At 44.4% G+C, this 24,963-nt stretch overlaps 1 protein-coding gene and 1 long non-coding RNA gene across 5 annotated transcripts in view; one reads left to right on the top strand and one right to left on the bottom strand.

The window, feature by feature from the left end:
• Positions 1-24,963, bottom strand: part of TNFRSF11B (TNF receptor superfamily member 11b) — a 172,954-nt gene that overhangs the window by 6,993 nt on the left and 140,998 nt on the right. Inside the window, exons 1-3 of one of the 4 annotated variants that reach the window (XM_053242719.1) lie at positions 20,363-20,516; positions 9,067-9,436; positions 811-1,008 (exon numbers count right to left, since the gene is read on the bottom strand). In XM_053242719.1, coding sequence (XP_053098694.1) covers positions 811-1,008; positions 9,067-9,436; positions 20,363-20,392 — 598 coding nt within the window. In that variant the 5' untranslated portion in view covers positions 20,393-20,516. Of the gene's footprint in view, positions 1-810; positions 1,009-9,066; positions 9,437-12,849; positions 12,991-13,483; positions 13,544-20,362; positions 20,517-24,963 lie in introns of those variants that run through there. The other 3 variants (XM_053242718.1, XM_053242721.1, XM_053242717.1) reach the window with 3 other exon arrangements.
• On the top strand, positions 7,758-11,581 carry LOC128322039 (uncharacterized). Its single transcript, XR_008305489.1, has 3 exons — positions 7,758-7,809; positions 10,754-10,963; positions 11,343-11,581. It is a non-coding gene; the product is annotated as an uncharacterized LOC128322039 (long non-coding RNA).

Consider the following 24,963-nt stretch of genomic DNA (forward strand, 5'->3'; position numbering starts at 1 on the left):
ACAGGACATGGTTGTATTATTCATGAGAAAGAGAGCACAAAAGAATTCCAAAGAAAAGGAACTGAAAAAGAAAAGGAGGGAATAATGGAAACAGATGAAGAAACAATGAATTATATGTCCAATGAAGGGATAAGTATGTAAGAAATTCATTGCTGGGTCAGATGAAGGCCCATCTAATTGAATACTTTGTTTCCAGTGATCTCAGCAAGATGCCTCTGAAGCCCCACAAGCAGAGTGATGGCCTTTCCTGGTTTTGTCTAGCACAGGGCTGCACAATCTCAGCCCTCCAGGTGTTTTTGGACTACAAGTCCCAACATCCTCAGCCAGAGCAGTCAATACCAAGGGATGAGGGGAGTTGTAGGCCAACATTTTCAGGAAGTCCGAAGATGTGCAACCCTGATCTAGCATCTGATAATCAGAAATGTCTTGTGCATGGAGGTTCCATTTATCTATAATTGTTAATAGCTATTGTTCAATTTCTTATCCATAAATAGGGCTAAAACCTTCTTAGAATTAGTGCTAATCACTTAATCATTTCCAATTCTGGGTCCCTTGGATTACAACTCCCATCATCCTCAGCCACAGTGAGGGATAAATAGAGATGTAGTCCAACAATATCAGGGGATCCAAGCCTGGGAATCCTGGCTTAATTTAAGCTCATCATCACCATCATCTCTTATGGTACTGAATTTCGTAGGTTGCTTCTGTATTGTATGAAGAGGTTTTGCCAATCAACTTCAAGCCATACCAACTCTGAAGTACAAACTCACCAGCAGAAGCTAATATTCCCTCTTCTAAATGTGTACATACCGATTTCACATTGTTGATCCGATTTGTCGGTTTTTTCTCCTTGGCACACATTGTCACATGTGGCATCTCCTTTCCTCACCATTTTGAAACCTAGTGCACTGCAGTTGGTATGTTTTTGGCAGGCTGCTGTGTTTGAGGTTTCATTTGAGAAATAGCCTTCTGGGCACCTCTCACAAACAGTATCACTTTCAGGGGTACCTTGGGGGAAATGAAGGAAATGTTAAAAACACGAAGCAATAACTTCATTTAGGCCACAAAGCATTTCCTGTATTGTGGAAGACAACATTAAAGACTGAACTGAAAAGCATTCCAATATTCATGCTTACATTTATATATTTCCAAAACTTTTAATGGGTAATACTTGTGTTTTACTAATGTTTTAAAATCGTTACCTTGTTTGTTTTGTAATGGAACTATACATTCAGATTTGAATTCTCTTCCGGGCTTAAAAAAAAATCTTGCACACAAAAAACTAGCAGCAAAGGCTAGCTGCAAAGGATTTCACTAAACTTTATGTGCAGTAGAGAGTACAAACATGCAGTCTGCCCAAGCTCATATAGTATGGATGATTAAGCTGCAAAATGAGAGTCAAAGAGGAAGATCTAAGGAGATTTAAGGTGAGGAGAGCTGGTTTTGTGGTAGCAAGAACGATTTGTCCCCTTAGCTAAGCAGGGTCTACCCTGGTTGCATCTGAATGGGAGACTTGATGCATGAGCACTGTAAGATATTCCCCTCAGGGGATGGAGCCGCTGTGGGAAGAGCAGAAGGTTTCAAGTTCCCTCCTTGGCTTCTCCAAGATAGGGCTGAGAGAGTTCTGCCTGCAACCTTGGAGAAGCCGCTGCCAGTTTGTGTAGACAATACTGAGCTAGATAGACCAATGGTCTGACTCGGTATATGGCAGCTTCCTATGTTCCTAAGATCTAGAGCTGATTTTAAATAAAATTGCATAGATTGCCTTAAACCATGTCAGACCACTGATCCACTTAGCACAATATTGTATACACTGATTGGCAGCAGCTTTTCGAGGTTTCTGGCAGGTATTTCACAGCTATACCTGGAGATGTTGCCATGGATTGAACCTAGGACCTTCTGCATCCAAAGCAGATGCTCTTTTGCTGAGCTACAATCTTCCCCAGTTATCTAAAAATCCAAGTGATTCTAAGGTCCACTCTCTGCTCAGACCATTACAATAAGCTGTCTGACTACTAGCTTTTATCCCTACAGTTGTTTGTACAGAAACAAGTTTCTCACACTCTTAAAAAGTTCTTCCCAACTAGCCGACCCCGCACAGAGCATCTGTGAGCTCTTTGGGGCCGGCAGTTACCTCTCCCCCCCCCCACCTTCTGCCCCAGTCTCCGCTTCCGGGCCCAGCCACCTCTCCTCCCCTCCGCCACTTCTGCCCCCGCTTTCTTTCCCCCATCCTGGGCCTTGCCTCCGCGGCTGGGCCGGGCCTGTGGCCGCCTCTGACCTCCACTGCTGGGCCCGCTGCTGCCGCGGCAACCAATCCTCCTGGGTGTGCTTCAGCCAATCAGACGTGTCCGCCGCCCAGCCAATCAGCTGGGCGGTGTGACGCACATTCCAAGGCACACCCCGGAGAATTAATAATATAGATTCTTTCCCCATTCCATAGTCAAATCCATCAAATCAGTTGTTTGGATTAATCAACAAAACGATATCTTTTCCTTCAATCAGGTTTGTGAAGTTTACATCCCATGTGCTCTATGTGGCAGGCAACCTTGAGTTATAGCTTGTTCGGTGCTTAATAAACTGTTTTTTGTAACCCATCTGGAGTCACAAAAAGAGTGGTTTCCCAAGGACCTGGTGGTCTGTAATTCATTGGCTGGTCTGCCATGGAGGGCTTGGAGGCTGCACGTTGGACAGGCCTGCTTTATGTCCCTTCTGAGCAGTTTCCTCCTTCTATAAGGAAAGAATAATCAAATGCAAACCTACTTTGTATAATTCCCCTTTTCAGTTAATTTAGTATTTTGTACATTTTTGTCTTTCATTTGTAAATAACACCCTTGCTTGCATGCAACTGATATAGATTTAAGTAAAGTATGAAATCAGGGGCCTATATAGAAATGATGCGGCTGGATGCACTAAATGAGTTTCCAAAGATTTCAAAGGCAAGCAGTTGCTCAGTAATGTAGCAGTGTGAATATTAAATATTGATCCTAGGGTGTTGTTTTTTTTTACTAGTTAGATTATTGCATAATTCCTCAAAATACAATGCTCAGGTAAAACCAAACTAATTATGTAGGGTATGTATTTGCTGACACTGAAATTCACATGGCAGATGCTGCATACAGATGATACATTTTCAGGCACTTGGGCAGAAAGGCAATTGTTGGTCTTCTTGTTTGTTTTGTTTTAGTAAATGATTGACAATGAAGAATTAAACTTTGAATGCAGAGTCATGAACAAATGACTATTATGGCCATTAATGTACAAAGCTTATCATGTACAGATCCCCAAACACAAGCAAGCATTGTTACTAGATTTTCTGCATTGTACTGGGTGCTGGTTACCTTCCTAATGGCTATAGTTATACTGAGAGATCATTCCAACAAATACAATTTAAATTAAAAATAAATTATCTTGCACGAAAAAAACCTAAAAAAAACCTATTGGCTGCATTCAAACAATTCACCAAAACATGAAATCCTGGTTTGGAAAAGCTGATTCAAACCATAGTTTGCCTGTTTGGACACAAGGACAAACTAGGGTTTGATCAAACCAAGAGGTAATGTATGAAGACACGTGATGCAGAGAGGTAGAACGAGGCAGGAGGAGGTGGAATGGTGCTAGCACAGGGCTCTCCAGACCCATATCTAGCAAGGCTTAAAAAAGGCAGTCAATGCACATTTGTTCACTCAGGCTTTTAATTAGATACTGAGTCGGGTCTCACAATCAGTGAGACCCGGTCTGTGCAACAAAGTGGGGAGAGCAGGCTAAGCCCGCTCTCCCTGCACACGAGCAGGGCGGGAGCCGGCAGGGGTTGGGGGGAGCGGGGGCCGATTGGCCCCTGGAAGCTCCAACATGCCCTGCGCGAGTGTGCAGGGCATGCTGGCGAGACCCCAGGAGCCAGAAGGCAGCTTTTTGCCTCCCCTCCAGGGGTCTCCTCGTGAGTAGCTGCGGCCCAGAGCCGCGCCTACTCACGATTAAAAAACCGGGTTTGCAGAGCGCTCGCTCTACAAACCCAGTTTTAGGGGAGGGGTACTTAGGCGGCTTAACCGCCTGGGAGCCACCGGGCTCACCTGCGAGCCCAGTGGCTCACATGGTCAGCCAAAATCAGGCTAGGCACCCCTAGCCCGATTTCGGCTGATCATCAGAATAGCCTCACTGTTTTATAGTTGGTTTTTAACAGTTTTAACGTTGTTTTAGTTTTACATTGTTATAATGTTTTAACCTTTTTACTTGTATTTATTGTTTTGTTGTAAACCGCCCAGAGACTTGCGTTTTGGGCGGTATACAAATATGTTAAATAAATAAATAAATAGATAGATAATAAGGCAGCAACCAGAGGCAAGAGTTCTTGAATGAGCAAAAGCTGCCCACAAATGGAGGGGTTACGTAGGGGTCTGGCCAGGAGCTCCATTCCTTCCTGGAGCTTAGGCTAGCCCTGATCCAAAACAGGCCCATTGAGCTGCCAGGTGAGCACTTTGCCTCTAGTGTTGGAGTTTGGCCCTGGCATGATCTTGCCTCGGCTCCTGGGGCCAATAGAGGGGGCTTGGGGGACTGGACAGGAGCCTCTCTGGAAGACACCAGGTCCTCAAGCTCCAGGGATTCTCTGAGGGGCTGGACTCAACAAGCTCTGGCTGCTCAGGATCTGTTGGAGCCAGGGGGCTTTCATCAGGCTGGGGATCTCAGCTGGGGAATGCTCCTCCTCCTCCTGGTCTCCTCTGGGTCAGAGTCCAGGCTAGGTCCTGACAAGGGCTTATTCCCAGTCCTCCAAACCATGGTTGGAAGAATGTCCGAATGAAGCCAAAACAAATAAATGGATTTAGTAGTCATTTTGGAAATGCATTATGGAGGGATGTAAATATATCTTTAGTTCTTGTTTGGAATGTTGTTCAGGGGAAGTATTTTATTTCATATCTGCAATGTAGCTTACTGCGCATTTTTTTAAAAAAATTCGAATTAGAAAAATTCTCACACCTCTGGCAAGATTGGATGTCACTTTGTATGCAAGCTAATATTTTTGCAATATTAGGATAGATGAAAAATTAATGCCTTGCAACAGTACATCAAGAGGCTGTGTAACTACGTAGACCCCTGGTTTGCAATTCTCCTCTCAATCTGGCTAAATGAGAAAGCCAGTATGGGCTTGATTATTTGCAAGATGATATGTATGTTATCCCTTTCTAGATGATTTTTTAATTTTTTAAAATATGTATTTTTCAGTGATAGAATGGGGTTTGTGTGGGTTTTTTGTTTGTTTAAAAAGATTGCTACAGTCTTTATCCCGAACAGAAACATAACACATTACCAGTTTGTCTGCCAAGGTAATAGATAACTGCTTTTGTTGTTGTTGTGTCTTTAATATATTAATAATGGCTTTTTCTACAAGCATCCATTTATGACACAGGTAATTAATTACTGCCACACATTTTGCAACAACTCTGCTGCTACACTAATATTGTTATAATTACTCTCAGGGTGCTGTATCAGTTAACACTTCTGCTGTTTGTCAAGACACACAGAGGTTTGAAACAGCATTCTTCCCAATGAAAAATGTTATTAGTTATAAACCATAAATACTGCATCCCAAATAATGTCCCTGTAAAAGAGGCCAATCCATCATGTTTCTCATTAGAATGCAATTTGCTGCTGCCATTAAATTGCCCGTTACAGTAAGAGCAGAACATTTCACCACTGTGAGCAACATTACTTTTGGCAAGAGTCCAGGGAGATGATAGGAAGATGACGGTTGTTTTTCACAAGCTTGGTAATAAATTTACTATCCATCAATTTCAGCTGGGCACGTCTTGTTTTGCAAACTTTAAGCTTCATGCTTGTTTTTTGTTCTGGGTTTTAGTTTAGTTTTGTTGGTTTGCAGTCACAGGTCGGCAGCTTTATCTGCTACCCTGAGATACGGCCTTTTTGCCAATGTTCAATGATATACAGGCCTTTCTGCAGAGGCGTAACTATAGGGGGGCAGGGGGGGCACGTGCCCCGGGTGCCATCTTTTCTGGTCACATGGGGGGCGCCGCCATGACCAATTTTTTTAAAAAAAATTTAAATTTTTGTTAATACAAATGTTTCCTGCTCAGTGCAGCAGTGCTGCAGCAGTCAAGGGAGCGTGTCGGTGCCCCCTTCCCCACAAGTGGTCCCTTCCGCGCCGCCTGCGCGCCCCCCCCCATTGCTTTGCTGGCGCCTGGCGGCCAGTCAGTGGCCTGGCTTGGCGGCGGCGGCGGGCGCTTGTGAGGAAAAACCTAAGTATAATGTAGTATGTTGGGGGGCGATGGGGGGCGGCACCATTTCAGTGCTTGCCCCGGGTGCCGTTTTCCCTAGTTACACCTCTGCCTTTCTGCCAGTTTGGGAATGAATGAAATCAAATGGTGATAGACAATGGAGAGGGCCTCCTTGCCTTACCTCTCTTTCTGAAGCAACCCGCCGGAATAGTTCCCGACTGAGGCAGATTTGTAAACTGTTAAATCTAGGGCTGAGCCTGAGCCAAAATAGCCCCTGCTTTCGCCACCATCATCTCAGGCAGCATAAATGGGGGCCATTTTGGCAATTGTGGGAGGAGGGCAAACGCTTTATGGCAGTGGTGCTCTTTCTGGCAGCCGCCATTTATTCTTCCCATCGGCCCACTGGTAACAATGCTACACCGTCACAGAATGTTAATGTTTTAATGGTTTTTATATTGTGACCCACCCAGGGACTTATTTGTATATAGGGCAGTATATAAATGTACTAAATAAATAAGTAAATGAATGAATTTCCTAGGGGACTTCAGTTACCCCTGCTAACTTGGCAAAGAGGCACCTTTTAATGTGGTGATTCTCTTTATTTATCAGGGAGAGAGTAACTGGCCCTATCGACCCCCAGCACAGTACCTCCCGTGACTGTTGCTGGTGTCTATCTTATGTTTCTTTTTAGATTATGAGCCCTTTGGGGACAGGGATCCATCTTCTTTGTTTATTATTTCTCTGTGTAAACCGCCCTGAGCCAGTTTTGGAAGGGCGGTATAGAAATCGAATGAATGAATGAATGAATGAATGGGAAATAAAATTAAAATGGCAATCTCCTACCGCCCAGAAGAATGCTGCTGTTGTGAAAGTCGCAGCGACATTTTTAAAAGGTGAGCTGGAGGGGGAAGTTTCACCTCCCTTTTCATCCCCTTGATATTACCCCCTCCCCCGCCCCTGCAATTCAAGATGAAAGTTCTCAAGTGATAAATTTTGGCTCAGCCCTAGTTATACCAGCTTTGCAGGGAAGTCTGCAAACTAGGTTTTACTATTCTATTATTTATTACATTTTGGATCCCAACCTTCCCTTCCTCTTAGGGCAACATTCAGGGATTCCCTCTAATTTTATCCTCACAGCAACCCTGTGAGGTAGGCTAGTCTGACGGATAGTGACTGGCCCAATGTCTCCCAGGGAGCATGGTAGATTTCAGGTCCAGGTTTACCTGCTCGAAAGCCTTGCTGGCTCCAAGGCCAGCCTGTTCATGAGGCGGAATCAGGCAGTCACCTCAGGTGGATTAGTGGGAGGGGCAGACATCTGCCACCATCTGTTTCTGCCCACCTCTGCCACCCACCCCTGCTGCTCTTTCTCCTCCTCCTGCTCTCCTTGGATTTTAAAAAGGAAGAGGAAGTGTAAAGGAGAGGAGTGATGGGCTAGAGCACCTTCCAGGATACACTCTAGCCCAACAATCTTCTCTGTCATACTTCCTTCCATTCCATTCTTCAGTTCTTTTTTAAATCCAAGGAGTGTGAGGGGAGGAAGAGGAGGAGGAGGTGGAGCAACAGTGGCCACTGTTGCCACCACCAGGTACGAGGTTGGCATGAGCTGCAGCAAGACAGCACTCACTTGCCAGGCAGGGGCTATGGCATGGTGCCCTGCCTGAGGCATGGGCAGGGGTATAGCATCCATGGGCCAAGGGGGTGTGAATGTTCCTGGGCCTGGACAGGTCAGGGGGCCCACAAGGGCCCCCGTCGGTGCCCGCTGCTACCCGTTGCCCATCACTGCCCTCCGCGCCCACCGCTGTCCCACTGCAGACCCACCGCTCATACTGCCCATAATCTTCACTGCTGTGGGGAGCAGGCCACCCCACATGGCAGCTAAGGCTGTGGGCAGGCTTCTCCCCCCACTCCTGGCCGCTGCACGGCTTGTCTCAGGCCTGTGTGCCTGCACACTCCGATGATGGATAGTGTCACGTGTCATCATGTCACAAAGTTCCGTTGTCCCAGGGCCATCGGACAGCTTGCTACGTGCCTGGTCATGGGCCTATCTTGGCCTGGCTGAATCAGACCAAAGTTCCATCTAGTTCAGCAGTCTGCTTCCTGTAGTGGCCAAACACCTCTAGTAAGCCCACAGCAGATCAGGAAAGCAGGTTACTTTCCCAGGCTACTGTTTGCCAGCATCTGGTATTCAGTAGAATACTGCCTTTGAATTTGGAGGTCCAAAGTGTTACCGCCTTTCACCACAGAGGGGGTCCAGTTACAGTTGCCACTGGCGGCTCGTTTGGTGACGGCCCAGGACCAGGCCTCCTCTGTGGCTGCCCTGGGGCTTTGGAATATGCTCCCTGACAAAATAAGAGCTTCTCCATCTCTGGTTACTCTTAAAAAGGCCCTCAAGATACACCTGTTTCCTCAGGCTTTTAATTAAAATTAATTTTAAAGTGTAACTGTTTTTATTCTGTGAAACTGTTTTAACTATTTTTATTCTGTTTTTATATTTGTTGCATTTTACATTATGTACACTGTCTAGGGATACATATCTCAGGTGGCATATAAATATGATAAATAAATATTATATATTTATTTATCATATTCATGTGCCGCCTGATATGTGTATCCCCCCTGTTCTCTATATTCATTATAGTCAAATTAGTCTATACATTCGTCATTTGTGGCACATTAATGGCCTGAGGGTGGGGGACACACAGACATTTCCCCAATGTCCTTTCTCCTCAACCCCACCATTGCTTGGTCACCGGGAAATGACTTTTCCTCACTATAGGCGAACAGGCAAGTAGCCTTTTATGGCCACAGTGAACCAAACCTTGTCTTATAAGTGGACACACACCTCGTTGAGCAACTCCAAATCCTGGAGGGCATTCCGTGTGCTTCAAGCAGAATTCTAGTTCAAGGTGGCGTCCTTCAATGCACTCACAGACACGGTTGTGGGTGCTGCTGCACTCTTCTTTCTCAAACTGCAGCTCCTTGCACACCACATTGCAATACTGACACTCTTCATTGCTGTTCCAGTCATCTGCATAGTATTCATCTGAACAGGGGGCACATTCAGTCTGTGAAGAAGCTGTACAGTGTTGCTTGACATAGGTTCCAGGAGGGCACTGAGCACACATCAGCTGACGAGAGGTTGTAGGGTCGTAATGGAGGTACTTTGGGGGGGAAGTCTCTTGGAAAGTCCATTTCACAGATAGGTCCAACAACTAATGGAAGAGATACAAAATGTGTTGTAAGTTTCATTTTTGAGGCATATACAGTAGGTATCTTTTTGAGGGCAGATTTAGGGCCACTTCACACACCAGACAGACATTTGATTGTGGGGCAGTTTTTGCGCAAGTCACCTTGAGATCCCATATGGTGGCTAAAGGTTGGGGTGTACATATTAAAATAAATCAAATAAAAAAGTTTTCTGCATGGAAAATATTGGAATTCATGTTGGAATTAATATGCAGCCTGCATGTAGTCACAATGCATAAAGATCGCATGTGCACACACACACACACACACACGCACGCACACACAAACACACACACACACACAGGCATAGACACACACGCACACATTGTTTCTTCTCAGATCATGTACCCTTGTCATATACAAGTATGTCATCACATGGCAATCTAGACATAGGTTGCACATGCAACCTATGCAGTTGTCTGTCTGGAATGGCAATTGGTCCATGAGCAAGAAAGATCCAACCTTTGGAATAATATACCGGCCCACAACATTTTAATTAAGAAGTGCTCTTTTAAAAATTGCTCATAGTTTCACTTATAAGGAAAAGAAGTGTTACCCCACCAGCATTTCAAATATATTTTAATCAATCAATATTTATTCCAGTTCACTGATCATAAGATAAAACCAACACAAAATCAGAAGTGAATTTCAAATATACTATGCACATTCTGGAAAGGCAAAGGTGGCCCTTTGGGTCAAAAGGTAGTCTATCCATTTTAATATTAACAACAAATTAATAAAGCATGCTAGTTTTTGTATGCCGTATTTACCTGAAGCCAAGACTACTCCCCCGACCCTGACCCCACCCCAAGTTATTTGCTTTAGAAATCAGGGGGTTGTCTAAAATTCAGAGTCATTTTCCTTTTGAGTAAATTCAGGCATGACCTCATATCTGCCAACATGTCTCTATTTTCCCATTCAGGTGAATGGGAAAATAGGGACATTTTGGCAGCTATATTACCTGTATTTGACCTCTATTTTTCAAGAGGGTCGTCTTAAATTCAGAGTTGTCTTCTTTTTGGGTGAAAACGGTATATACCATGTCTCATCTTTCTCCTACCATGTGAAGCCCTAGGAAAATATTTTGAAGGTTCTGGGGTATACTGTCAAGAAGCACTCCTGGGAAGGCCAAGAAAGCCTGGCATCTTGGGTGTTCCTGTACACTGTACCCCTCCAATTTACAAAGTACAGGAGTTCCTCGTCAGACAAATCGGTATACAAAGACTTCAAAAAGTTTGAAAAACATTACTGCACAACAAACCAAGCACTTCTAACTTTGACAGATTTGAAATGACCTTCTTGCAACCTTTAGCAATGCTATTGTTATTTACTGCCACTTTAAGAGGCAAACCAGAAGTCCATGTGAAAAAAATGAGGAAGAGATTTCGTTTTGCAGAAGAAGCCTGTATGAGAGTGGTTGGATCTGTAGGATCTCTTTAGGGGCTTGAAGAGTTTTAGACCTAGATGAATTAGGAAACAGAAACAGTCCACAGGTAAGTTGTGTTTTCTTTTTGCCCCACCAATTTTTCCCCTCCTTTTTAATTCCCCCATAAATATCACCAAGTGCATGTACAGCTCTTTTCTGGTGAGTTGTTGGCAATACATAGTTGAGTTATCGGGAGAGGTTTGCTGTGTGCAGCTGTTCTCACAAATGCAGAAATTACTTGGCCTGTAAAACACTGATGTGCTAATATGAAATAGTGTTGTAGAGTTTCTGTTAAAAAACTACAGATGGAAATGTTTACACATAGTCTTAAGTTCTCATGCTTTTCAAAAATATCTCTGAATCAAAAGGACGTTTGTTTGGTCTCTCTCTTTTCTTTCCAAGAGAGGATTTTGAAAAGGAAGTAAAATTATATTAATTTCCCTCAGAACTTGGACACATTCTCCCAGCTGATCTTCAAATGGAAGGCAAAGAGCCCATTGTGTTCCCCCATGAAATAAAAGTGAGTTGGATGACAATGCAAATACAGCTCTGATTCCGTCAAGCATCCTTTCCTTCAATCACAGCCTTGTAAAAGTAAAGAAACTAGTTTTTCAGCATATAAAAATATTATTATATGTCTGGGCTTTGGGGTTTCACATAGACCACAGAAGAATGTTTGAATTTACTGCAGCAGATAAAGTAGCCTCTGTTTTGAATTCCAAACACATGCAGCTGTATAGTTTTTCCTTTGAAGACCACTGCCAAGGTCTGGATGGGATCCAAAGTTGAATCTCTAAATTCTAGCGTTTGCTTTTCTGCATAACGTAAGAACATAATAATTGCTTCCAAACCAAGGTCCATCTGGCCCAGCATTCTATTTGCAGCAATGCCCAGAGAGTGGGAGCTCAAAAGCAGGTCTTGAAAGTAATAACCTTGATGTTTTAAAAACCTTGAAAGTAATAACGCTTGATGTTTGTCCCCAGCATCTGCTATTCAGAGATATACTGCTTCTGAATCTGGAGGTTCCATTTAGCTGATATAGCTAATACTCAGTACTAGACTCCATGCATTTGTTTACTCCTTTTAAAAAAAAATTTACACCAATGGCCAGGGTTCCTGAATGCAAAAAGAACTGTCCATACATACAGCTGTACACGCAGGCAGCGTTCCCTCTAACAAGGCTTCCTAGATGTTGTTGACTACAATTCCCAGAATCCCCAAGCAAAAGCCATGAGAGCTGGGAATTCTGGGAGTAGTAGTTAACAACATCTGGGAAGCCCTGTTAGAAGGAACACTGCGCACAGGGGGTCTTTTCAGACGGTGCAATGAACAGTACATCAGGGATGCCACTCATGCATTTGTTGCATGCATGTTAAAGATACCTGGAAAAAACTTCTGACATCCTACAGTATCCGTAGTCGCCAGTTAGCTTCTGCAAACAATTCAAGGCACTATAATAGTTATTACTTTCAATGCCATATACAATCAGGACCCAAAGTTTTATCACGCAAACTTGATGTGGAAGGAAATGTCGAAATTTTGCTCTCCGCGACTGTTTACCCTCTTCTCAGGGCAGCGCCAGCGTGGGCTCTGGTGCCAGGGAGCGTAGCCGGTGGCGCCAGAGCTCAAGCTGGCCCCATCTTCTCTGGCGCCAGCCAAACCTCTCATACTGATGCCAGTGTCAAAGGCTGGGCCAGTCCACTTCCTTCCCCCAGATGCTTTTGTATCCTTCACCCGCCTTCCTCGGCTCCTCTTGGCTTGCAGCCAGTTCACTGACTCTTTCCTGAGAGAGAAAGCAAGTTATCCAGCTGGATGAGGGGGCCCAGAGAGTGGTGGTGGTGGTGGTGAGCAGGGGAGTGGCGGCAGCAGGCAAGTGAGGCGATACCTAAGGTGGGCGGCTTCCCCACATCTTCCGCCTTAGGACGCAGGCGCCGCCTGAGGTCATCACCTTACCTTGCCTCAGACAGGGTGTCGCAGCTCAGTGGCTGAACATAAGCCAGTGTGGTGTAGTGGTTAGAGTGCTGGACTAGGACCAGGGAGACCCGGGTTCAAATCCCCATTCAGCCATGAGACTTGCTGGGTGACTGGGCCAGTCACTTCTCTCGCAGCCTAACCTACTTCACAGGGTTGTTGTGAAAGAGAAACTTAAGTATGTAGTACACTGCTCTGGGCTCCTTGGAGGAAGAGCGGGATATAAAATGTAAAAAACCCCACACAAAAATATGGTTGCCTTGTTACATATGTATAAGGTCTTGGGTTCAGACTAGGAATTGGCAGCGCCATATTGTGGAACAAACATGCGACACAATTTACCAAACTCAGTGATAGACTGTGGTGATGGACTGTGGACTGGCAGAGTAAAGTTGACTGTACAGTGGGGATTTGCTGGTCAATGACCAAATAAACTTATCTATCTATCTATACAGTGGGGAGAGTGACAGTTAGTGGCAGTTGGTGTGACAGGTAGAAAGTCAAAGCGGATGATAAGACTGGGAAGGCCTGACTACCTGAGAGAAGACCTATAAAGATGAGGAAATAGTCAGATAAGATAGGGAAAACAATATGAGTTAGAACAGCGGTTCCCAACCTGTGGAATTTCTAGATGTTGCTGAAATACAATTCCCATCCTCCGCAGCTACAATTTATTGTGGCTGGGAATGATGGGAGTTGTAGTTCAGCAACATCTGGAGTACCACAGGGTTGGGAACCCCCTGAGTTAGAACATTAGATCTGGATGCTTTTCTCTCTTGCCTTTTCTTTTTGTTAAGAAGCCTGACTGCCATTGCTTATTAGATTTCGGCATAGTAAACAGGATTAGAATACATTTGTATACAGTTATGAGAAATGAACCATTTATGGTATTAGCAACACAGTAAAATCTGGTTATTTGTTTTAAATTAGGGTGGAGTTCCGGATTGTAAACCCCTGCGCCTAAAGCCACACCACACTGCCAAAAAGATCACCTGCCGTAAGCAGGGGCAGAAAGATACAAGGAGAGGACGGAGTAATAATTAGAGGCATAGTAGCCAAAGTGAAGCTGCATGTGAACTTAAACACACACACACACACGATGTTGGGCTGGCACAGATGATACAGAGCCTGGCACTTATGATTATGAAGGGGATGCGCTGAGAGCATGCTCATTAGGATGTCCTCCACAGATATCCCAATGCTCTTCCTATGTGTGTTTTTATCACGTGGGGGGGGGGGCTATTAATCTCCAATACTTGTTTAAACACCTGCAGTATATGTATTTTTTCCTTTGAAGATCACTCACTGCCAAAGGCTGGATGGGATGCAAGTTAAATCTCTACATTCTGGTATTGTAGAATGAAGAGAGCAGCAGTGCATTCTCCACAGGTGTACATTACCTTTGTGCCGCTCTTCTGTCTTTCCAAACAGGTGTGGTTTTGATGTGATCTTTTGGGTAACTGAGCCCTAGCACTGCACCTCTTTGCTTCTGTATCTAAGCATGCACGCTCATCCTTTCACCAGTCCCCTTCCAGTAACCATCGCAAAGCAAGAAAATAGGTGGAAAACAAGTGAGCAGCCTGTAGGAGTAAACGGAGGCTGAGATACCCTGGTATACAAATATGACAAATATTTATATACCGCTTTTCAACCAAAGTTCCCAAAGCGGTTCACATTGATATTAAATAAATAAAATAAAATAAAATAAAATAAAATAAATAGCTTCCTGCCCCCAAAGGGCTTACACTCTAAAAAGAACGAAACATAAGAGAGACTCCAGCAACGGCCACTGGAGGGATGCGCAGTGCTGGGGATGGGTAGGGCCAGTTGCTCTCCCCCTGCTCAATAAAGAGAATCACCACTTTTAAAAGGTGCCTCTTTGCTCAGTTAGCAGGGGTGGTATGAAGGTAAGCAGCTTGGTGAGGGCCAAACTGCTATTTGACTGAGAGCTATACCTGAGCACTAAGACAGAAAAAGCAGTGTGGTGTAGAGAACAGCATATTGAACTCGTTCAGGGGAGGTCTTGGTTCTAACTTCTGTTTAGCTATCAAGTGTCCTTGGCAGTGTTCCCTCTAACAGGGATCCCCAGACGTTGTTGACTACAAACTCCCAGAATCTCCCACTGCAATAGCTTTAGCTTGGGGATTCTGGGAGTTGTAGTCAACAACATCTGGTCCTTGGGCCAGATAGCTTCTCTTGACTTTACTTATCTCAAAGGGGAATGTATGGATGATTCATTCCCTGACAATGCAATTAAAAAGGGGACTGTGGTGTTTTTGGTTAATCCATTCCTTGATCCAGGCCAACTTTTGAATCGGGCTTTAATTGCTTGTAATAGTGAATGGGGCTTAGTCCTGGAGTAGAGGCGGGGCTTACTAACAGCCAGCAGCAAGAGCACTGAAAATCAGTCTGCATTTGCCTCTCTGTACATAATATCTATTTCATTATACTACTAATATTCCTGAGTCTACTTCACTGCCTGGTCTTTGTGTGCCACTACTCCATCTTCTGGATTCTACAGGGACATTCTGAGAGCAAACCTATCATGACATCTTCCACGGACATTGGTGCCATCCCTGTGTATGCCTTTATCATGGGGGTGGAGGTGGGGGCTGTTCATCTGAATAAATGAACACCCTGCACGTGATAAAACTATGCACTGGGTGAGCGACAGGATTGTCCACCAAAAATGTTACAGTGGCTGTGCACTCAGTGTGTCCCTTTTCTAATCACACGGGCAGGGAATGTATTGTGCATACCAGGCGAAAGTGTTGTTACAATGATATAATGGGATAACCTCAAATACACCACCCCCAGCTTCTTGGCTGAAATGAGGCCAAGAGACACTGACAGACCAATGCAGCAAGTAAGTAAAATACAATTTATTATTATATTTTAAAGAGCAAGAGTGCTGTGTGAAGAACTGTAGTGCATCATTGGTTCCAGCTGGGTCAACTGACAGATTGCTGACTCAGCACCACTCAGTTTGGATGTGGCAAGCTGACTTACTTGTGTCTGCAGTACTGCTCTTGGCCAGCCTACATGGTGGCACTCAAGAGCAGCCGTCAGTTTCCTTGCTGACTTGATTGCTTTTCTAGTTAGCTGTATTCTAGTTATTTGTTAGTTAGTGGTGAAGAAGATAATTTCCTGAGGGGTCACAGAGGTATGTTGGCTAAAGCCCTCAGGGTATGCTAGCTATACATCTTTGCTAATGCCTGCAGCTTCCTGTGCCCTGGTTGTGTTGATAAAGCATCTCAAATAGACAACAGTATCTAAAAAGGGTTTGCATAGATTTTCTCTCCCTCCTGCCAATTTTTCTGCCCTTCCGGGACCAGTGCTTCTGAATTCCTGGAGTGGTGAGTGTGATAACTGGAAATAAGTCCCACTAATAAGTCCCCATAGTAGGACTTATTGCTATAGAAACATCCCTAAGATCAAGCTGCAAATCTCAATATTCTGTTGTACCTCCTTTGTAGATGAAGAAGTTAAATATTTATACTGCCCTGCAGATTGTAACTGATTCCTCATTCACCTAATAATCCCTTTAAGCTTTTCATCCACTAGATGTTGCTGTGGGTCCTAGGGATTCATCATACATTTTGCAAAATACCTTCCACTTCAGCTTTTTCCTTGTTGCCTCTTTAGTTATAGTGTATGGAGGCCCAAAGTTGGTTAGTCCTTGTTCTAGTCTGTCCCCCCCACCCCAGTGTGACAGTTCACTTGCACACCAGAGAAAATGTTGAAATGTAGGGCATTTCCAGGGCAAAAGCCAAAGCAGTTGGTTAGCAGGCTTTCTAAGAACAGAAACCATGATGGATCAGACTAAAGACCCATTAAATATGGCACCTCTGCTTCCCACAATGGCCAATCAGATGCTTCTGAGAATTCCACAAGCAGGACATAAAGGCAATAGTTCTTGGGGCTGTTGGTCCCCAGCCATTGATCCACAGAGGCACCTTGCCTCTGAATCGAAGGATTCCATATAGCCATCATGGCCAATAGCCATTGATAGATGGATCCTCCATGAATGTGTCTATTCCCTCTTTGAAGCCACGTAAACTGGTGACTAATGAAATCCAAAGTTTTTGCTCTGTGAATGGAAGAAGCTTCTGTTCTTCTAAGACAGAAGCTTCAGCTCAAAGAAGAGATCTTTCTGCCAGCACACCTCTCCTTCAGTTTCCATTCATGAAGCAAACACTTTGAATATGCCATATCTACAAAAACGTAAGAAGAACCCTGCTTATGTTGATTAGATGTGCAGTAGATTTCCTTCGATAACTAATGTTATTAAAGGCAGAAGCTCTGTTCTGAATCTTGGAGGTTTGTTGGCTAACTGTGACGATGAGGGGCAAACACAACTGCACATGCTCAGAAGTGTTCTCATCATCCAAGGTGGAGACTTGACCCATATAAGTAACTCATATTAGTAACTCAGTCAGTTTTATTTATTGATTTGATTTGATTTGATTTTTATACCATCCCTTCCAAAATGGCTCAGGGCGGTAACCCAAGTACAGTAACTCACATTTTAAAAAGTTTGTCATCTGTGCCAGATACTGTTAATTTAATATACTTGGGGGGAATTTTTCTAAGGCTGCCTTGTGGCTCCAGAAAGCCTCCTTCACAGTGTGCTGAAGGGATGGTGCAGCTGAGTTGAGGAAATCCCATGCACAACAATCCACCCACTCTTCAAACAAGGAAAATGACACCACAGGGAGACCTGATTCACTTTCAGGAGCTGGCTAGGTTTCCGGTACTGTTTGTACATTTTGAAGGGAATCGTATCTATTTTTACAGTTATGCACCTTGCCCTACAATTGATGTATCACACATGACTTTGTGTGCCTGGGCAACTGTGCCTGAGAATGAAATGCTAGAGTGAGAAGCTGTTCTTGGACCCAGTTATCTCTGGCAAGTATCTTTCTAGTTACTTGAGTATTTTCTTTCCTTTGCAAACACCACAAAATAAACTCAACAATTTTCTAAGTCCAAGGACAGTAAATTAGGGACAATTCTTATGTTAACGCCCATCATGTTGAAGAAGCTAGAAACATAGAAAAAAAAAGATTCACAAGGTGACGACCCCATGCAGTGACCCTAAGGTGTCAGAGCTCCTGGTTGAGCTCCCATTCATGTCATGGTTTGCACAGAAGGTCCTAGATGACTGAACCCCTCACTGTTCCAAATAGTCATGAAAAATCACAGACACAATCCAGCCAGAATTGAGCACTGTAATTACGGAAGCAAATGCTTAATTCTTCCATTGAAGCCAATGGCACTTCACATGCTTGTAACTTTGGCTGGACCTCTCTCTCTCTCTCTCTCTCTCTCTCTCTCTCTCTCTCTCTCTCTCTCTCTCTCTCTCACACACACACACACACACACACACACACACACACACACACACACATGTTTAAATGTGTTTATTCCATTAACATGAACCATCAGTCTTTAGGGATTCTAAAACAGGGATAGGCAACCTTGGCTCTCCAGCTGTTGTTGAACTCCAACTGCCATCCACAATAAATTGTGGCTGGGAGTGATGGGTGTTGTAGTTCAACAACCGCTGGAGAGTCGAGGTTGCCTCCCCTGCCCTGTTCTAGAATCATGCTAATAATGGGTTCAACTTTCAGTGTATGCAGTTCACCAGGAAACTGGGCTGTTGAGATAAAGGATATCTTGTGTTCAAATAGGCTATGTTGTTGAAGGTGGTTATAAAATGGGCCAAAATTCACTGAGAAGTTCTCCTGCAGAGCCCCATTGCCATGGATGCTTCAAGGGGGCTTGTTCAGGAAAGCTTCCCAGTTGATTAAAACAAAAAGACCAACAGTATAGCATAAATGAAAACAGAACAGAAAATTGGTCCCAATATTTTCTATAGGAATAACATCACTAATTAACCAAATGAGTGCCCCATCAAATATTCCAAAGGAGCAAAGGTGACAGACAAAAGGAAGTATTCAGAACAATTGGACCAGCCCTTTCTCCCTCTTTCTTCAAGATGGAAGATACTGGATGAGTAGCATCTACAGTTTCCTTACTCCAGAGCACGGACTCCTTACTCTGGAGTAAGACTCCTTGTTCCAGGGTAAGGGGACATACGAATCTGCCTTATATGGAGTCAAACCATTGGTCCATCTCTCTTCAAGGTTTCAAGCAGGGGTCTTTCCCAGCCCTACCTGGAGATGTCAGGGATTGAACCTGGGACCTTCTGTGTGCACAGCAGATGCTCTACTACTGTCACCCATCCCAAATGTGGATGCTACCCATTACTAGTAATGAAAAGTAACAATGTGGTGTCATCAAACCTTACACCAAGATGAAGATATATGAATCACACCCCCTGTTATGGATTGCCAATTTCAAAATGTATTTGTAAAATTTATTTTTAACCTGCCCGATCTCCAGGATAGCACATGAATGAAAGAAGTAGCTCCTTATTCCCCAAAGATTCCCAATAGAAATCAGACAGACACAGACTAAAGAAACAGAGAAAAGAGCAAGGAATTATTTAAAAACCAAGCTTGTAGCAATCCAGTGACTCTGGTGCATATAAGGGAATGTTGAATGCTTAGTGAAGATCCATGTGGCTAAGAGTTATCTTATTCTCTTCAATACCTTCTTCAGTGGCAATGAGCATGTGGACATGGAGCACAGAAATGTCTGCACTTGAGCATAGGAGATACACGAAGATTTGGTATCTTGCCATTTGTATAGGGAAGAGCAGAAGGTTCTAGGTTCATCTCCCATTAAAAAGACTGCAGGTAGCAGGGCTGGAGAAAACCTCTGCCTGAGATCCTGAGGATCCACTGGCACAATTATTTGCATCTGTTTGAGAAAGAATTATATCATGCACATAGATAGAAAACTAAACCCATTCCAGTCCCACAGATTTAACTCAATCCAGTCCCGCAGATTTGTTCCATCCTGTACCTTATTAGCCCTCCTCTCCACACAGCCCTGACAACATCAAGCAGATGATAACATTGCCGTAGCATTAGTACATCATATGGAGGTCAGAATTATGCAACTTAGGCGGCACTGCTGCTCAGCAGTAGGTCACTTGCTTTGCCAGTAGAAGATCCCAGATTCAATCTCCAGTTAAAAGGAGGTTTTCAGATGCTGGGAAAAGAGCCTCTTCCTTGGAGAGCTGCAGCCAGTCAGAGGAGACAGCACTAAGCTAGACAGACCAATCGCCTGATTAGACAGGAGACAGCCCCATATGTTCCATATATGCCTTGAAAATGTGGCATGCTAATCCCTGTCCTTCCCGAAACTGGGAATGCTTCATTTCTTGTCATAAGGTTGCTACAGAAAGCCTATCAAGATTTCCAGAAATAATACACACACACAAAAACCCAACAAAAAACCCTAGCAAGCTTAATAAAGGCTGGGAGAGGAAAACACAGCAAGTGGAGAATAGAGAGAATGGTCCTATCAACAATCTGATCGTCTCTGTTCCAAAGAAATCATCTGTCTCTGGGCAAGGACTCACCACAAGCGTGCAGCACAGGAACTTGTTCATTGTGGTTGCTCTCAAAACCTCAGGGATCTGGGAAGGCAGTCAGGCAGTTAAGGAGACAGCTCCAGTCTCTTTGCAGCTAGCAGACACTGCCCCAGCCCATTAAAAAGCTGCTTTTTATATATCTGGAGCCCTGTGCAACAGGAAACCTTGGCTCAGCTTTGAATATTCACTCAGTCCCTGCCCACGATCAATTTCTCTCTGATTTTTTTTTTTTTTAAAAGGAACCTGTAGAAGTTGATGATTTCATACAACTGCTTTCAGTGCTTTTTAACCACAGCCTGGGGGTAGGAGAAGCAAAGAGGGTGTGTCAGGGTGGACACATGGAACTAATTACTGTCTGCCAGCTACTGCCTCTGCTATGTTGCTGCCCACCCCTTTTCTGAGCAAAGAGGGGGAGTCCAAAGCCGACGCACCTCCAGGACAATCAGAGGTGGGTTATTTGCAGCCGTCATAGAAGTGAAGGCATAAAAATAACTTGCCAAGTCTTCAAGGTGCCTGTCCTTTGCTTCTAAACTGGACCTGAAATGAAGAGTGCTGTTCACCTTTGTAATGCATAATTTCCTGATCCAATATAAATTGCACATAAGCTTTATCATTTAGGATGATGATGATGATGATACTTGGCATCCGTATAGTGCTTTTGGAGTGCACAAAACACTTCACATGTATTAACATTCACATGTATTCACATGTATGATAAGGAATTAAGCTTTTGAATTGTTAACTATTAACTATTTAAACTTTTAAACAGAGATATATTTCTGTTTAATATCTGTACTTTTTGTGCATTGTGTATTGTTTTAATTATATTGTAAACCGCATTGGGATTATTTTAATGAAAAGTGGTATAGAAATTGAACAATGAAAAAATAAACAAACGATAAATAATTATTATCCACCTATGATAGCTGTGGACTGAGATAAAATGGCTTGCCTAACTGTACCTAGTGAGTTCATGAGAACAGATGCAAACCAAGGAAGTCTTGATTTGCAGCTCAGTCTCCTAGCCACTACTACATCACAAAAGCCCTTAACTTGCAGAGTTGTCAGACTTTTTATTGATATGTTCAGCACACTTCTCTGTTGTGTTCATCCCCACCAGAGCTCTCTAAGGTAGGCCACTATAGTTTTCAGCTTGCAGATGGAGAACTGTGTCTAAGACACCATAAGGATAAAGATAGAGGGAATATTTTGAGAGTGATGGAGACACTTTGATAGTGCTGTTGCAGTTCTCCAGACAAACCTACAATTATCTGTCCTACAGTGTGCTCCGAGGAAATGGTGTCACAGTTCTTCAGTATTGTTTTGCCTGAACCAGAGAAAAGCTGGCTGTGTTAGGTACCTATTGGATGGATGGATTAAGTGCCGTCAAGTCGGTGTTGACTCTTAGTGACCACATAGATAGATTCTCTCCAGGATGATCTGTCTTCAACTTGGCCTTTAAGGCCTCTCAGTGGTGCATTCATTGCTGTCATAATCGAGTCCATCCACCTTGCTGCTGGTTGACCTCTTCTCTTTACTTCAACCTTTCCCAGCATTATGGACTTCTCAAGGTTGCTGGGTCTTCACATAATATGTTTGAAGTATGATAGTTTGAGCCTGGTCATTTGTGCCTCAAGTGAAAATTCTGGTTTGATTTGTTCTGTGATCCATTTGTTTGTTTTCCTGGCTGGAAAGATATCCTCAAAAGTCTTCTCCAGCACCAAAGTTCAAAATCGTCAATGCTTTTTCTATTTGATTCTTCAAAGTCCAGCTTTTGCATCCATAGAGTGTCATGGGAAAAACCATTGTCCGAACAATTCTGATCTTTGTACGTATAGACATGTCACGGCATCTAAATATCCTTTCCAAGGCCTTCACTGCAACCCTGCCAAGTGTTAGTCTGAGGCATATTTCTTGACTGCTGGATCCTTTGCTGTTTACGGTCGATCCTAAGAGGCAGAAGCTATCCACCACTTCAATGTCTTCATTATCAATTCTGACGCTGGTTGCTATACCCGTTGTCATCAGCATAGTCTTCTTTACATTTAGTTGTAGTCCCATTTTTTTCACTGTGCCCCTTGACTTTCATTACTAGAGCTTGCAGATCATCTGCAGTCTCAGCTATCAGAGTGGTGTCATCAGCGTAGCACAGGTTATTGATGTTTATTCTTCCAGCTTTAAAACCACGTTCATCTTCCAATCCAGGTTCTCTCAGTAGTCATGTGCACGGACCGGTTCGGAGGCCATTCTAAAGGCCTCCAGACCGGTCCGGTCATGGGGTGGTTTTGGTTCGGGTGGGGGGTTACACTCAAAACAGGGGGGGCTTTACTCACCCCTTCCAGTTAAAAAGCGTATTTCTTGTAGTAATTGGGCGGCAGGGTGCCGCCCGCTTCAATCTCCGAGTCTGGCCGCGGGCTCCTCCTTGGTAGGCATAATCGGGCGGCAGGATCGCTCCAAGTCCCTGCCGCCCGCCCTCTTCATACTAAGCAAGCCCCCCCCGTCGGCTGGCGGCCGCCCCCTGTGCATAATAGGGGGTTCCCCCCTCCCCTCCGCCCCCTTCTTGCCAAATATCCCCCCCCCTCCATTACAGGAGGACGGCAGGAGAACTCCCTGCCGTCCCCCTTCTCCTTTGCCGGCTGGGCTGCAAATGGTTCCTAGGAAGCCTTTCGCGCGCGTGCGCGAAAGGCTTCCTAGGAGCCATTTGCAGCCCAGCCGGCAGGGCAAGCGGACGGCAGGGAGTTCTCCCGCCGCCCGCTCGCTAACGTTAACTTTAGCGAGCGGGCGGCGGGAGAACTCCCTGCCGTCCGCTTGCCCTGCCGGCTGGGCTGCAAATGGCTCCTAGGAAGCCTTTCGCGCACGCGCGCGAAAGGCTTCCTAGGAACCATTTGCAGCCCAGCCGGCAAAGGAGAAGGGGGACGGCAGGGAGTTCTCCTGCCGTCCTCCTGTAATGGAGGGGGGGGATATTTGGCAAGAAGGGGGCGGAGGGGAGGGGGGAACCCCCTAATATGCACAGGGGGCGGCCGCCAGCCGACGGGGGGGGGGGCTTGCTTAGTATGAAGAGGGCGGGCGGCAGGGACTTGGAGCGATCCTGCCGCCCGATTATGCCTACCAAGGAGGAGCCCGCGGCCAGACTCGGAGATTGAAGCGGGCGGCACCCTGCCGCCCAATTACTACAAGAAATACGCTTTTTAACTGGAAGGGGTGAGTAAAGCCCCCCCTTTTTAAATTGGAACCCCCCACCCCAGTGCCGGACCAGTTCCGTGCACACCCCTATCTCTCAGTATATGTTCAGCATATTAGTTGAATAAATAAGAAGAATGTATACAGCCTTCTTACTCTTTTGCCAATTTGGAACCAGTCTGTTTCACCATGTTCCGTCTGGACTGTGGCTTCCTGTTTTGTGTATAGGTTTCTCATGAGAACAATGAAGTGTTCTGGGACACCCATTTTCCTAAGGGTATTCCACAACTTGACATGGTTGACACAATCAAAGTTTTTTCTGTAGTCAATAAAGCACATCTTGACTTCTTTCTGTTTGGCTTTCTCAATTATCCAGCGTGCATCAACAATGATGTCTCTTGTTCCTCGGCCTTTTCTGAAACCAGCTTGAACAGCCGGCATTTCCCTTTCCACGTAGGGCTCTAATCTGCATTGGATGATCCTGATCATTATTTTGCTAGCATGTTAAATTAAGGATATTGTGCGATGGTTTGCGCAATCTGTTAAGTCTCCTTTCTTTGATATGGGTATGTAGACCGACCTCTTCCAATCTGTTTGGCATGGGAAGCAACTTACTTATCCAGTTTCCATCTTGGTTGTATGGTTGTAACACATTACAAAACCCAGTTGATGCTGTCAGTGAAGATAACTGCCAGTGTTTGCTTTTAGGGTACTACCTGTCTTCATCCTTATTTGCTCAATACGAATATGACTAATATTTATATACAATGAATATTTATATACAGCTTTTCAACAAAAGTTCCCAAATTGGTTTGCATAGATATAAATAAATAAAATGGCTCCCTGTCCTCAAAGTGCTCACAATCTAAAAAAGAAACATAAGATAGACACCAGCAACAACAGCTATTGGAGGGATGCTATGCTGGGGCTGGATAGGGTCAGTTGCTCTCCCCCTGCTAAATAAAGAGAATCGCCACTTTTAAAAGGTGCCTCTTTGCTCAGTTAGTAGGGGACAAGGCCACAGAGCGAATCTGGTAGTAACCATAGCATATGGAGGCAGGCTTTCCCCAGAAAAATCTCCACTCTGAAGATTTACTACCACTCAGAAATTTGATTTAGCTGACTCAGGTGGCCATCCACAAAAGAGAGGGTTGATTCATGCGGCCATAATTTGTATTCAGCCTTGCAAATATGGGTCAAGCAGCATATTATGTGTAGCTCTGTGATTCTTTTGAGCTCATCTAATTCTGAGGCTGCAATTTGAAGGGGGAGACTGGCATACTGGAGGGGGGTGTGGAGAGTAGCTTCTTAAACCTTTCCCTTGTGTTGTTTTCTTGCCAAAATTTCCCCGCTTTGTTGCTTTGTTATCCCTGCAAAGGAAAATATGCAGGTACATTTTCTCCCAGTGG

This window comes from Hemicordylus capensis, chromosome 4, assembly GCF_027244095.1.
Source record: "Hemicordylus capensis ecotype Gifberg chromosome 4, rHemCap1.1.pri, whole genome shotgun sequence".
Taxonomy (NCBI): domain Eukaryota; kingdom Metazoa; phylum Chordata; class Lepidosauria; order Squamata; family Cordylidae; genus Hemicordylus; species Hemicordylus capensis.